Source organism: Rhinopithecus bieti, unplaced genomic scaffold, assembly GCF_001698545.2.
Source record: "Rhinopithecus bieti isolate Rb0 unplaced genomic scaffold, ASM169854v2 scaffold_22745, whole genome shotgun sequence".
In the NCBI taxonomy this organism is placed as follows: domain Eukaryota; kingdom Metazoa; phylum Chordata; class Mammalia; order Primates; family Cercopithecidae; genus Rhinopithecus; species Rhinopithecus bieti.
In genome coordinates, this window is record NW_016810815.1 from 237,954 (window position 1) to 252,261 (window position 14,308).

Sequence of the window (14,308 nt, forward strand, 5' to 3'; positions counted from 1 at the left end):
GCTATTCTCCTGCCTCAGCCTCCCTAGTAGCTGGGATTACAGGCCTGCGCCACCACCTCCGGTTAATTTTTGTATTTTTAGTAGAGATGGGGTTTCGCCATGTTGACCAGGCTGGTCTCAAACTCCTGACCTCAGGTGATCCACCCGCCTCAGGCTCCCAAAGTGCTGGGATTACAGGCATGAGCCACAGCGCCCGGCTTTTTTGCCTGTTTCTTACCAATGCTATGTGTGTCTGAAGCCTCTTGTCCCATTAACCACAAACAACTTGGGCTTCCTTTCTCATTCAGACCCTATGGGAAAATTGCCAACTCCTCACCCACCCTGGCTGTGCCATCATCCCAGTGAGTCCCTGCTGGCACTTTAAAACCTTCCTATGCAAATTTGTGCCCACATGTTTCCTTGAAACAAATTTCTTAAAGTAGAAGGGTGCATTTGAAGTGTGTGTGTCTGTGTGTGTCTGTGTGTGTTATTTTTAGAGATGGGATCTCATTATGTTTCCCAGGCTGGTCTCAGAATTCCTGGCTTCAAGTGAGTTCAAGTGATCCTCCCACCTCGTCCTCCCAAAATGCTGGGGTTACAGGAGTGACCATCATGCCCACCCAGTCCATTTGAAATTTTGATTTACTTTGTCAATTGCTTTCCCCAAAGGTGCCAATGCACACACCCTTGAGAGGGCCTTTCAAACAGCTTCTAATGCAGAACTCTGACCCCACTGCACCTGCCCCCCCCCCCCCCACAGATGGGGAAACTAAGGTCCCAAGAAGTAAGGATTTATCTGACATCACAGGTAGCAGAGATGCTAGGCCTCCTGGTCTCCTGGCTGTTGTGGTTGCTAAGGCACCACCACTGAAGGTGTTCTCTATCTCCTAGTAGTCTCACTCTCTTGCTCAAATACCTTCTATGGCTCCCTAAGGCCTATAATACAAACTCCAAATTCAACACACCTCACCATCTGGGGCTGCTGCCTGGGCTCCCATTCCTGCCCAGCTACATCACTGACCACCTACTACTATGTGCCAGTCCTCCTGCAAAACGCTGGATAAACACGTGGCTTTCTACCAGGGAACCTTAGGCAAGGTATTTGACATGCTCGCCTCCCCTTCCTCTGCTGTGTCTAAGGATTCGCAGATGCGGCTGGAGTCTGCTGCTTAGCACAGTGAGTGCTCATTACTGGGATCTATTCTTTTTATCAAGAGCGCAAATCCCTTCTCTGGCTATCCACAGCCTTCTGAGTGTCCCACATCCTAGCGCTCACTCACTGGGATGAGTGAGCTGCCCGGCAGCTCCAGGGGAGCAGGGCTGGTTTTCTATCATCTTCTACCTTGCTGGGTGGTTTTTGGGGTTCTGGGGGAGTTCCAGCCCCAGAGAAGCTCCAAGCGTCCCTCCCAACAGGTGAGGAGTCCCAGGTGGGTCTCTGCCAGGGCCTCTGGGCAGGCTCTGAGGGCGGGCTTGGGGACTGTGGCCAGCAAAGCCCCTGAGTCCATGCCTCAGTCCCCTTGCTCCCTGGTCTGGCGTCTCTGCCACCATTGCGGATTTTGCGCAAAGAGCCACTACTCTCTGAGCCTCAGTTTCTCCAGCTATCCTAGGGAAAGCCTGGCCTTGTACCCTGGAGTGTACCTTAGGCACAGTGGGGGTACCGCAATGGAAAACTCTCGGCAAACTGTAAAGTGTAGTTCGCGTGTGTGGGCACAGCCACCTGGGGGTGCACGGTGCGGGGCACATGGTGCCGGGCGCGGTGTCGCCGCACACCCGGGCTCGGGTTCGGTACCGCCCCGCTTCCCGGGCCCTGGTCCGCTCTCCCTCCCTCCTTCCCGCCCTCCCTGCCTTCGGGAACGCCGGCTCCCGGCATGCCGCGCGCTGACAGCCTTATAAATAGTCGCCTTTGCCGGCGGCCGCGAGGACGGGCAGGGCACGCACTGGCCCCGGCGCCCACCCGCACCCCTCCCCAGGTCAGTGCGTGCCCGAGCGTGTCTGGGGGGCGCTCCGCGGGGAGGGGCAGCGGCACCGGGGGAGAGCGGGGGCGTGCTGGTGCGGGGCTCTCTGGGGTCTGTGAGGCTGTGTATCCGTGGTTGTGATTCGTGTGTGTTTGCGTGGCTGTTCCCCGGACGCTGGGGATCTGTGCCTCGCTGCCTGTGCCTTTGTGGATCCGTGCGTGTGCGTGTGCGTGTGCGTGTGTGTGTGTGTGTGTTGCAGCCCCTTCCAGCCTCCCAGATAGTCACCCCTTTGTTCTGGCTGGCACTCCTGGGGCTCCAGGTCACTGCCCTTGGTATGTCCCAGCTGGGGCCCAGAGAGGGGGAGCTGTGGCCTGGCTCCCTGCCCCAGAGGACCTGGACAGGGGCAGCCTCTGTGCTTGGTGGAGCTATACTGTCACACCACTTCTAGTGCTGGGTGCATCACCCCCTGGATGCTCAGAGCTTGCCCTAGCCTCCTGACCAGAGCCCCAGGGCCAGCGCTTGGGGCCTCCCGGCAGCACTGCTCAGTGGCCACCTGGTACTCCTCAACAGCAGCAGGACAGGCCCAGAGAGGGGCACCAGCTGCCCAAGGTCACACAGCTGAGTGATGGAGCTGGGATTCGAACCCTAGTCAGTTGCTACCCACTGGGAAACGACTAGGTTGGGTCAGAAGCTGGAAGACCTGGGCTTGCCTTGGCCTTGCCTTGTGATTGGGGTTAAGTCACCGTCCCTCTGGGCCTCGGCCCCACAGACCCCTTAGCAGACCATCCAGTCATATTAGGAGTCGCTGGGGCCTCAACCCAGGGGCCTTATAAGGCCTGGGTGCTTAGCCCGTAACCCAACTCCATCCTAGACCCCTGTCCTCTGTGAGGCCTCCTCACAACCCAAGTTATTTTAGATCAAGGAATTGGCAGGTGCCAGCAGGGCGGAGGGGCTTAGATTACCAGGAGGGGGCAGGGCAGGGCAGGGTCGAGGCCACTTCTCAGGGCTTCACTGTGGTTGTTCCTGGCCCAGGACACTCCCCCTCCCATGGGCAGCTGCTGAGGGGCACCTGGCAGCTCCTACCCTCCTGAAGCACACTCAGCAGGAAAAGTGGCTGCCACTCCTGCCTGGGGCAGCAGGGACATCAGCAAAGCCACTTCAGCTCCTACTGGGTGCCAGGCCCAGAGTAGCAGAAACCCAGGGCCGAGATGGACCCTAGCCGGCCCTTGAACCAGCCTATCCTCCTCCCCATGCCTCAGTTTCCTCCCAAGACGGCAGTGAGGATGGAACGAGGCTCCCCAGCCCTATGCTCAGCCTGTGCCAGGCCCAGTCAGTGGGACCCCACGCCCACAGCACAGAAGAGGGGTCCAGTACAGCGTGGTTGTGCGGTACAGGGCAGGTTTCCAGGAGGCACCTGCCAGTGTGGGAGTGGAGGGCAGAGTCCAGGAAGGCTTCCTGAAGGAGGTGGTTCCTGAACTGAGTCCCACACAATAGCGAGGTGGGGAAAGGCATCCAGGCATTGGGTACAACATCTGCCAGTGGCAACGGATAGGGTTGCAGAGGGAGCAGAGGTCAGCTCACTGGGACCTGTCCACTATGTCAAGGGGCCCAGGCTTTGTCTGGGAGCCGAGAGGGCAACACATGCAAAGTTGTAAGCGGGTGTGTGATGTGGTCTGATGCCTGCCAGAGAAAATCCTGCAAATGGCCTGGCAGGGTGTGGAGGCTTCGAGACCCACGTGGAGGCGGGGGCAGTGGCCCGGCCTCTTGCTTAGCACAGGACATAGTGGTGAGGAGACAGATGGAGAGAGCCTGGGGAGTGGAGGGTTGGGCAGTGGCTGTGCAGGGCTGTGGAGAGGAGAGGGGAGCCTTCACACTGACTCGGCCTATGGCTTGGCCAAAGGGGCCTGGAACTGGGACTTGGGGAGGGCTGTTCAGAGCCTGGGAAGCCTGTGAGGCTCCTGGGGCCTGTCTGTGGGGCTTGGATGTCTGGGGCTGGGGAAAGAGGCCTGGGCTGCCTGCACAGGGATGGGAGTCCTTAGAGCCTGAAGCCAAGTAGAGAGGGTGCTGTGGGTGCCTGGGGTGGAGGTCCCAGTGTGGGTGGGGTTGCTGGCTGGAGGTCAAGGCTGGAGGGGAGTGTGGCTGTAGTGGTCGTGAGTGGCCTTGGGGAGGGCTGGTGGGTGGGGGCGAAGAAGTGGGGGCCAAAGGTGTCCAGGGGCGATTCTGAGATGGGGGGATGAGGTGGGGGAGGTCCTGGGGTTGTGGCAGCACAGGGTGGGGTCGCAGATGTGATTGGGCTCATGGGCAGGCTGAGGCCAAGGTGGGGGCAGTAAAGCCTCAAAGGATAGGGGTGCAGGGGCCATGCGTGGGGCTGGGTGCTGGACCTGTAGAGGTGAAGGGCCTGGGACCGCCTCATTTTGACAACTATAAAGGGCTGTGTTCATGCAAGTGGCTGCTGTAGATTCCTCCACCTCAGGCCTCTGTGTCCGTTAGAGGATCCCCATCCAAACCTCATCCCAGACACACATAGTTTCTGGCCACCTCCCGCCTCCTGGCAGCTTCCCTCCGGCCCTGGGGAGCGTCGTCAAGGCATCTGAGCAGACGCTGGCCTCGCGCCCTGTTTCCTGAGAGTTTAGAGGGGAGCAGCTCTGCAGTTGTGTGGCCACTGTTTATGTCCCTCGGTGCCATCCTTACCGTCCCAGCCCCTCCAGTGGGAACCCAGGTAGATGGGAGACGGCTACTGCCCTTCTGTGACAGGTGAAGCCAGGGAGGCCAGAGAGGAAAGGTGATTTTTCCAAGGTCACTTTCCCAAGGTGACTTTCTCAGGGAAGGTCCTGGGCCTTCCCTGCCACCAGCAGCCCCCTCTGCCCTCAGACTGCGTGTCGGATCTGGCACACACCGGTTGCCTTGGGTGTGGCTTAGCAGAAGGTGAGTCAGGGTGAGGAGGAAAATCCCTCCCCAGCCTGTGCCCTTATCTTGCAGAGCATTGACACGGCTCCCGGGACCTTGGCAGGATGGAAGGTATGAGCCTCCTCTTCTTTTGCCCATTGCCTGGGCCTCAGTGTGCCTGACTGTTAAGGGAGTGCACTCTCAGGGAGACATTCTGGGAGGGGTTGGAGAAGGTTCTGGGGCTGCCAGAGGGGGCCTGGCTGGGAGCCTCCAGTATCTTCCTCTGGCCTCTCACGGGATGTGCCAGCTCCAATATTAATTTTAGAAGTGATGAGGCCTCCCCAAGGCTCCTGAGGGCCCCAGCACACATCCTCTATGCTGGATTTATAGAGCTGAGACCCTGCCCCCTGGAGAGGCCACAGATACACAAAACAGCAGGTCTAATGAGGACAAGGCAAATCCCCATACCTCTCCGGGACTCAGTTTCCCTATCATCCAGTGAGGGTGGGCCTTGAGGAAGTCTTGGACTCTCCTGGCTCCTATGGGCTGGGACTTAGAGGGAGACACGGGCGGGCAGAGAGTCCAGAACAGGCCCGCCGTCAGCTGCTGGCAGCACCATCTGTCCAGTCCCTGGCACTGTGCCTTGGCCTGGGGAGCTCTTAAAGACACTCGGCGGGCCTGCTGCTGCTGCTGCCTGAGCTCCAAACATCAACAGCCACAGGGCTGCGGCCTCCCCACCCCGGGACAGGAGCCCGCCGGAGGAGCCGTTCTTGACAGCTCCTATAGGGCTCCAGCCTCATGGCTGGGAGGGCCCCTGGGAGCCACCCAGCCCATCTCCTCCCTCCAGCCTCAAGGCCCACCCTCACTGGAGGGGGCAGAGAACCAGAGAGGGACAGGCCTTTCCTAAGTCACACAGCAAGGTGGGATACAGCCTGGTCCTCTATTTCCCTGGGAAGCGGGGAGCCTCAGAGCCCAGGGGAGGAGCCTGAGTTCCGGTTTGGGTTCTGGCATCCCTTGAGCAGGCCCTGCCTCTCTCGAGCTCAGTTTCCCTCTGCCCAGTGGGGCTGTGGCCTTGCTGGGATCTAACAGCAGGGAGGATGAGACAGGTTGGAGCCAAACTCACCACCCTCTCTGGGCAAGAGTTCTACGTGCCCACCACAGCCCTCCACCCCGGCAACTGTCTCCATGGCAACATATGTTGTGGTTGCTAAGCCCACGTTGGCACTGCCAGGGGAGGCGGGTGATGGGCCAGTCCAGGGCCTGAGAGGGGAAGGGCAGGGGACACGGGAGACACGGCAGGACGGGACTATGGGCTGCTGCTCCTCGAGTGACCTCCGCAGAGAAGACGATCTGAGGGCCAGAGGTGACCAGCCCCTGGGGTCCAGCCACCCACAGGGAGGCGCCATGAGGGTTGGCGGCCCAGCCCACTGGCAGTGCGGAGAGTACTTAGCCTCTAGGCCTTTGCCTCCGCCCGTCTGGCTGCCTGGGGCGCCCTCCCTTCCCAGACGTCTCCCAGGCTCCCTGCTCACTCTGGGCTGTGACTTGTCTGCCTCCCTGACAGGAGCGCCAGCGGTGTCTGTCCCTCCGCCTGGGGCCCAGCACAGGCCTGGGACTCCAGAGGTGCCTCTGGCTGTGAGTCCAGCGAGTGACTGAGCCCTGCTCCCCTTTTCTCTCCCACAGAGAAGCTGAAGAAAACCAAGATCATCTTTGTGGTGGGTGAGTTGCGGGCAGGTGGGTGGTGCAGCAAGGGTCTTCTTGCTGGAGGGAGGCGCTGGAGGGAGCCTGGGCCTGGGGCTGCACCCTGGGCTCTGCCCCTCCCTCGCTGGGAGACCCTGGCAGCCCCTGTCCCTCCTCAGACCCTGTGTCTTGGGGTTTGTGAATGGGTGGGCGTTTGCAGGTGGGCCTGGCTCAGGGAAGGGCACCCAGTGTGAGAAGATCGTGCAGAAGTATGGCTACACCCACCTCTCCACCGGGGACCTCCTGCGGGCCGAGGTCAGCTCAGGCTCGGCCAGGGGCAAGAAGCTGTCGGAAATCATGGAGAAGGGACAGCTGGTTCCGCTGGTGAGTGGGCCCTGGTGCGGAGAGGGGCAGGGGATGACGGTAGCCCTGACTAGGTGTCCCACCAGCAGCAAAGCCCACGACACACAGGCAAAGCTGATCGTAACTGCCCCCGGCTCCAAACCCTTCTGTAGTTCCCCATTGCCCTGGACAGAAAGTTCCTTCCAGAAGCTCCCAAGACCTTGCAGGACTTTGCCCTGCCCCCCACTCTCCCCCTGCCCTCCATCCTCCAGCCACCCTGGCCTCTGTCCCCTCAAACTAGCCATACTCCTTCTTGCCTGGAATATTCTTCTTCAGCTTTCAGACTTCCCTAACTCCCCAGATTTGGCCTAAGACCCCCCCCCAATTTTCTACTCCAGAAGCCCCACTTCTCTTCCCATACAGCCTGTGCCATGCTTGGAAATGGAGAAATCATCTGTGGAATGTGTCTGTCTCCTCACCAGCCCCTGAGCTTCCCAGGGCAGGGAAGGTCTGATTGTCCCATGGCCATGTCCTCAGGACCCAGGACAGCACCTGGCTGGAAGGAGGGGCTCAGTGAATACTATCTAGTGAATGCATCATTCATTCACTCAGTCCAGGTCTCCACAATTCCGAGGAGGCTTCCTGGAGGGAGAGGCTTGTTTGGGACATTTGTGTCGGGGAGAGGGCATTTCAGGTGGCAGGACCAGCTGGAACAGAGACCGGGAGAAGGGATGGGGAGGAGAGGCTCATGGCCCCTTCCTCATTTGCTATGCCCCAGGAAACAGTGTTGGACATGCTCCGGGATGCCATGGTGGCCAAAGTTGATACCTCCAAAGGCTTCCTGATCGATGGCTACCCGCGGGAGGTGCAGCAAGGAGAAGAGTTTGAGCGACGGGTAAGGCACTGACCCAAGTGGGGATCCTGGTGGGCTGGGGCAGGATAAGATTCCCATCCCCGGCTGGGCGCAGTGGCTCACGCCTGTAATCCCAGCACTTTGGGAGGCCGAGGCGGGCGGATCACAAGGTAGGAGATCAAGACCACGGTGAAACCCCGTCTCTACTAAAAATACAAAAAATTAGCTGGGCGCGGTGGCGGGCGCCTGTAGTCCCAGCTGCTCAGGAGGCTGAGTCAGGAGAATGGCGTGAACCCGGGAGGCAGAGATTGCAGTGAGCCGAGATTGCGCCACTGCACTCCAGCCTGGGCGACACAGCGAGACTCCGTCTCAAAAAAAAAAAAAAAAAAGATTCCCATCCCCATGGGCGGGCCTGCGGGGGCTGCTATGCAAGTCAGAGTTCTGAGCAGAGGCTGATTCGTGGAGTGTGGGTGAGGAGGAAAACCAGGAAGACTTCCTGGAAGTGTAGAAGAAAATGTGTAGAAGGGGAAGCGCCAGGCAGGGGAGTTCCCAAACCTGGGCTCAGATTCCAGCTCAATGGCTTGAGATCTTGGGCCAGTCATTCTGCCTCCTGAAGCTTAGTTTTCCCATCTGCAAAATGCAGGGAATGGGGGGACCAGGTCACAGCTGCCTTAAGGGGCAGTGTGGGGACTGGACAGGATGTGCCCTTCAAGTGTGGGGCTTGGCTCCCCATAAACACACAGAAAGTCAGGGAACAGCATTGGCAGGGCTGGAAAGGCAAGGCCAGTGTGGGGAGAACAGAATATGTGGGCAGGGCGACAAGGGATGTTCCAGCCTGGCTGGAGGCTGCAAATGCCATGGAGGGACATCGGTCTGCTTCCAGGGGTCATGAGGAGCCCGGCTGGAAAGAGCAGGCCTGGAAAATGATAGCCCTGAGCTTCCTAGCAGGGGCACCCTGCAGACACACCTTTCCCAGGGCGAGACACCTCACACACACACACGTGGACACTTGCACACACACGTGCACAAAGCCCACAAGTTCATACAAGGCCGGGCATGTGCATGCACGCGTGCACACACACGGTAGTGGATACCGCACTCCTCTACATGCGTGACACAGATGCAGCACACATATGCAGGGATGCACACGTGCTCGCACACATGGCCCTGTGCACACACATACACCTTTACCTCGGTGTCACAAGACTGTATGGGAGAAACAGATGGGACTGCAAGGGCCTAGGAGGGAGAGGTCGGCAAGGGCTGCGGGGAGCCTAACCAGCATCCCAGTGGGCTAGGGCAGGGTAAGACTCCCATCCCCATGTCTCATGCCCATGCCCCGTCTCCGTGGGGCCTTCTGGGCTTCCGTAGCTTCCAGCCTCATCTGGGGGTAGGAGGCCATATTTTCTGACCTCTGAATGGCTGCACGACCTCAGGAAAATGTCTACCCCACTCTGCCCCTCACCTTCCCTATCTGAAATGGGGGTTAGCTGGATTCCTTCAGACTTCACCCCTGACGCTGTGTCAGGTGCCACAGTTCTGAAGAATGTCCTGGCCTGGCTCATACGTACCAGCTGTGTGGTATCACCTGTGACCCTCAGGGCCACATTTAGAAAATAGAGTTAATGAAAGTCACCGGGCTCGGTGGCTCACGCCTGAAATCCTAGCACTTTGGGAAGCCAAGGAGGGCGGATCACTTGAGGTCAGGAGTTCAACACCAGCCTGGCCAACATGGTGAAACCTCATGTCCTAAAAATACACAAATTAGCTAGGTGTGGTGGCGGGTGCCTGTAATCCCAGCTACTCAGGAGGCTGAGAATCGCTTGAACCCGGCTGACGGAGGTTGCAGTGAGCCATAGCCACTGCACTCAAGCCTGAACGACTCCGTCTCAAAAAAAAAAAAAAAAAAGTCCCCACCCTCCCAGGGCTGTTGTAGGTGCCGCTGAGGGCGGCAGGCTCAGGCTCAGCCCTGGGCCCAGGCCTGCTGTGGCCTCCAGGGGTCCAGGCAGCTGGTTTTCTTGGCTCTGGACACCAGGGGGCGTCAGGGCTTCACCAAAGGAGGGAGAGTCAGCCTGGAAGTGTGGCCGGTTCACACCCAGAGCTTTTCTGGAGACTGGCAGTGCCCGGTGTGGGCTCCTCGGGCTAAATGCCCATTGTCCTGACCAGGAGACTGAGGCCCCACAGCCAGAATCTCAAGCCCAGAGGCTGAGCTGGCTCTCCCACATTTACCACCTCTGCCGGGGGTGTATAAAGAGCCTACTGTGCTTGGTTCTGGAGACCCAGATGAACCAGAGACTGTGAGTCTGTGCCCTGGGGGAGCTCAGTAGCTGATGGATGATGATGAGGGGCAGGTGGCCTTGAGGTCGAGGTCAGAGTGCTGGGTCCAGGCCCGCCTTTGCCCCCATGGTAATCTGTAAGATAGAAGCAGCTGCTGGGTGGTGCGGGGTCACTGGACAGGAGGAGCTGTCCTCCCTGAAGGCAGCTGACGCTGTCACCCCGAATCCTTCACTACGCAGGGCTAGGGATGAGCGTCAGGATGGGTACCACAGGCGAGGACAAAGGGCTTGTTCCAGGTCACACAGCTGGACGAAGGCAGAGGTGAGCGTGGGTCCAGGTCAGTCTGACGCCGGAGGTCAGGCTGCTTCTCACCTCTGTCCAGCTGTGTGGCCTTGGGCAAGCCTCTTGGTCACACAGCTGGAAAGAGGCATGAAACAGCCTGACCTGAGAGGCAGTGCCCCAAGGCCTTGACAGGGGCCCAGGGCCAAAGGTGCGCAGAAGGCCTTGGGGGCTGGCCCAGGCAGTTGGAAACAGGAGGCAGGGCTTAAAGGTCCCAATCCCATTCCTAAAGCTGTGGCAGTCACGGGTGGCTCTGCCCTCCCAGCCAGGCAGCTGTGGTGGTCGGATTGAGCGAGGCAGGGGCTGCAGAGCCTTATTCCTCTTGCCTTTCCAAGGCGTCCCATGGATGACATGGATGACATGATGTTCCAGTGACAGTGAGATTGCTCAGAACCCCCCATAACTCAGCAGCCACTCACCCCTTCCCTCATCCCTTGTTCCTTTGTCAAAGGACCCCAAAATTGTGAGACAGGTGCCTCCCTGCCCTCAGGGGCCCTTGGGAGACCTGCTTAAGGAAAGATAAAGGCACTGGAAGAGGCTGTTCCAGGAGGCTGGGAGTACTGGGGGGCAGGGGGTGGCATCAGAAAGACCGCCCTGAAGAAGTGAGCTTTGAGTTGAAACCTGACGCTTGGTACTGAGGTGAAGGCGAGTTAGGCTCAGGCTTGGGGGAGAGGGCTCCCAGCTGAGGGACCAGCATGGGCACAGGTCTGGCATGGAAGGAGGTGGATGAGAGCCTAGAACAGAGAGAGTCAGGCTCTCTGAGTCTGGCAAGGAGTGTGGACTTTCTCCTGAGGGCTCTGGGGAGCCATGGTAGCGGTTTGAGCAGGGGAGTGGCGGGAAAGATTGGTTTTAGGAAGGTCTTTCAGGCTGCCTTGGGGAAGGGATTGAGGGTCTGAGGGGGTATCTGTTGGGGCCTCATAGATGGGAAGATGGGGAGGAGATGGCCCTAGGGGGCGGGAATGGGGTCCCTGTCACATGGTGCCCGCCTGCAGATCGGACAGCCCACACTGCTGCTGTATGTGGACGCAGGCCCGGAGACCATGACCCAGCGGCTCCTGAAACGTGGAGAGACCAGCGGGCGCGTGGATGACAATGAGGAGACCATCAAAAAGCGGCTGGAGACCTATTACAAGGCCACAGAACCCGTCATCGCCTTCTATGAGAAACGCGGCATTGTGCGCAAGGTGGGCCCCGCGGGCCCAGGGGGAGCTCCGGGAAAAACGGGTTCCTATGTGGTTCAGCCTCAGCTTGCTGTGTGGCCTTAGGCCAGCCCCTCTCTCCGAGCCTTGGTTTCCCCACTGGTTCAATGAGGGGCTGCTGTCAATTAGGTTGGGCTCAGGGAGGCAGGCCTGGCCTCTGGGACCTGCCACGGTGAGGCCCACCCGGCTCCACCTGGTGACTCAGCCCTTACGGCTTGTCTCCCCGCAGGTCAACGCTGAGGGCTCCGTAGACAGTGTCTTCTCCCAGGTCTGCACCCACCTGGACGCCCTGAAGTAGCAACACTGGAGCTGCTTCCCCAGCTCAGAGCCCCGCCCCACCCCTGTCCTGATTCGAGGTCCTCCTGGCCTGAGCACAGCACCTCCACCCTGCCCGGCTGAGCACAGACGGAGGAAGCCGCTTATCCTGTTTTCATGGACAGCTGAGCACTAAAGGAATTTCTAAGGACATTTGGTTTTACTGCTTTTCTCTGCTTGCAGTCGGAGTTGATTCATGTGCTTGTGCCCACCTGGCCAGGAGTCCCCAGCCCCTCACCCTCCGTTCCTCCTCAGCCTCCCTTTGCCAGCCACCCCTCCTCTAGCTCTGGTGGGAGGCCCAAGGCCCTTCCTCGCACAGGGCATTTGTGGCCTGAGGACCTGGTGCTGAGTGGCAGGGCCCCTGCTCTGAGGGGCTCATGTTCAGGCACAGCCGGTCCCAGCCTGGGCTCCTCTGCATCTTGCTCTGTGGCCTTGGCCCTGACCCCCATCGCTCTGAGCATATGTTCCATGCCTGGCCCTTGCCGGGGCCTGGACTGCACAGGCAGCAAGGTCATGGGCTGAGTGGGGCTTCCTGGGCAGTGCGGGCAGCCCACGCCAGCCGGCCCAGTGGGCAGTGCATTGGCTTCCTTGGTGCAAGAGGCTCTGAGGGTCTGAAAAGGGCATCTTGATGGCATGGGTGGGTGGGGAGTCATGTTACTGAAATTGAATGGGGGAGGCTGGACGAGGTGGCTCACGCCTGTAATCCCAGCACTTTGGGCAGCTGAGACAGGAGGATCACCTGAGGTCAGGAGGTCGAGAGCAGCCTGGCCAACATGGCGAAACCCCTTATCTACTAAAAATACAAAAATTAGCTGGGCATGGTGGCGCATGCCTGTAGTCCCAGCCACTCGTGAGGCTGAGGCAGGAGAATTGCTTGAACCCGAGAGGTGGAGGTTGCAGTGAGCGGAGATTGCACCACTTTACTCCAGCCTGGGTGACAGAGCGAGACTCCGTCTCAAAAAAAAAAAAAAAGAAAAGAAATTGGGGGAATCATGGTAATGGGTGAGACCTGAAGGACTTCCCCCTGTGTTGCCCTGGACACAGCTCACCCTCTCTGAGCCATTTGCAATTCTAAAACGGACTCCATGTCCCCCTCACCTCCACCTCAAGGTCAAGATGAGAACACACTGAGTGAGGAGTGTATGCTGTCCATTGCCACGGCCATGGACCTACCAGAGCAGCCTGGCCCGAAGCATGCAGGGCCCCAGATGACTTGGGGACACCCCAGAATCCCCTGGGGAGAACCTTTCCTGCGCTCTTTCATTTTTTGACCTCATCACTGAGAAAGGCTCAGTTTGGTGCTCATGTGTCCTTAACACCTGATGTGGCCCAAGCTGGGCTCCCTTTAAAGCCAAGACAGCCTCTGTGGGCCACACCTGCCCGAATGAAATCCGAACAATTGGGGCTGGTCATAGCAAGTGGGGCTGGTTTTTCATTTCCATTGGTTATTTAAAGTTTCCCTTAAAATAAACGATTTTAGGCCGGGCGCGGTGGCTCACGCCTGTAATCCCAGCACTTTGGGAGGCCGAGACGGGCGGATCACGAGGTCAGGAGATCAAGACCATCCTGGCTAAGCCGGTGAAACCCCGTCTCTACTAAAAATACAAAAAACTAGCCGGGCGAGGTGGCGGGCGCCTGTAGTCCCAGCTACTCCGGAGGCTGAGGCAGGAGAATGGCGTGAACCCAGGAGGCGGAGCTTGCAGTGAGCTGAGATCCGGCCACTGCACTCCAGCCCGGGCGACAGAGCAAGACTCCGTCTCTAAAAAATAAATAAATAAATAAATAAATAAATAAATAAATAAACGATTTTAAGTTATAAAAGGTGAATCTATTGAAAGAAGAACATGAAAGAAACAGGAGTTCAGCAGAGGTAGCAGAAGACAGGCATGTAGGGGGAGCCATCCTGTCCCAAGGGGGTTCTGGGTGGCAGGGGCTGTGCGGAGGCCTCTGCTGCTGGTCCTCAGTTTTCTGCATTGGCAGTGTGGGGCACACAGGGATGCAGCAGGTTCCAGGTCCTGGGTCCTGCATCTGTCAAACTGGAGTCACACACTCACACTCACATGCACACACACGCACTCACACATACACACTGACCCACACATTTGCACTCCCACTCACACACATGCACACATGCATGCACACTCACATTCACACACATTTACACGCATGTGCACGCAAACCACTCACACACATCCACACACATTTACACACTCACAGTCACCCACTCACACTCACACACACTGACCCACACACTTGCACTCCCACTCCCACACACACACTGGCACGCACACACACATTCACACACATTTACATGCCCACATTCACACACGTGCACACACAAACCACTCACATTCACACACACATTTGCACACTCACACAGTCACGCAGTGCACACACCACACACACGTGCACACACAAACCACTCACATTCACTCTTACACGCACACACACTGTCTCAGACATCCATTCTGTCTCAGGATGAAGAC

At 58.6% G+C, this 14,308-nt stretch overlaps 1 protein-coding gene across 2 annotated transcripts; it reads left to right on the top strand.

Moving 5' to 3' along the window:
• The first annotated feature begins 1,828 nt into the window (after nt 1-1,828).
• AK1 (adenylate kinase 1) lies at nt 1,829-13,301 on the top strand. Of its 2 annotated transcripts, XM_017892894.1 has the most exons (7): nt 1,829-1,949; nt 4,914-4,952; nt 6,501-6,536; nt 6,718-6,881; nt 7,618-7,734; nt 11,301-11,492; nt 11,737-13,301. In XM_017892894.1, exons 2-7 carry the CDS (start codon nt 4,946-4,948, stop codon nt 11,803-11,805), a joined length of 585 nt encoding a protein of 194 aa, XP_017748383.1. In that variant the 5' UTR covers nt 1,829-1,949; nt 4,914-4,945; the 3' UTR covers nt 11,806-13,301. The 2 variants fall into 2 exon arrangements, with proteins under 2 accessions (XP_017748383.1, XP_017748382.1); XM_017892893.1 differs by lacking the exons at nt 1,829-1,949; nt 4,914-4,952 and adding an exon at nt 6,028-6,183.
• Nucleotides 13,302-14,308: the final 1,007 nt, after the last annotated feature.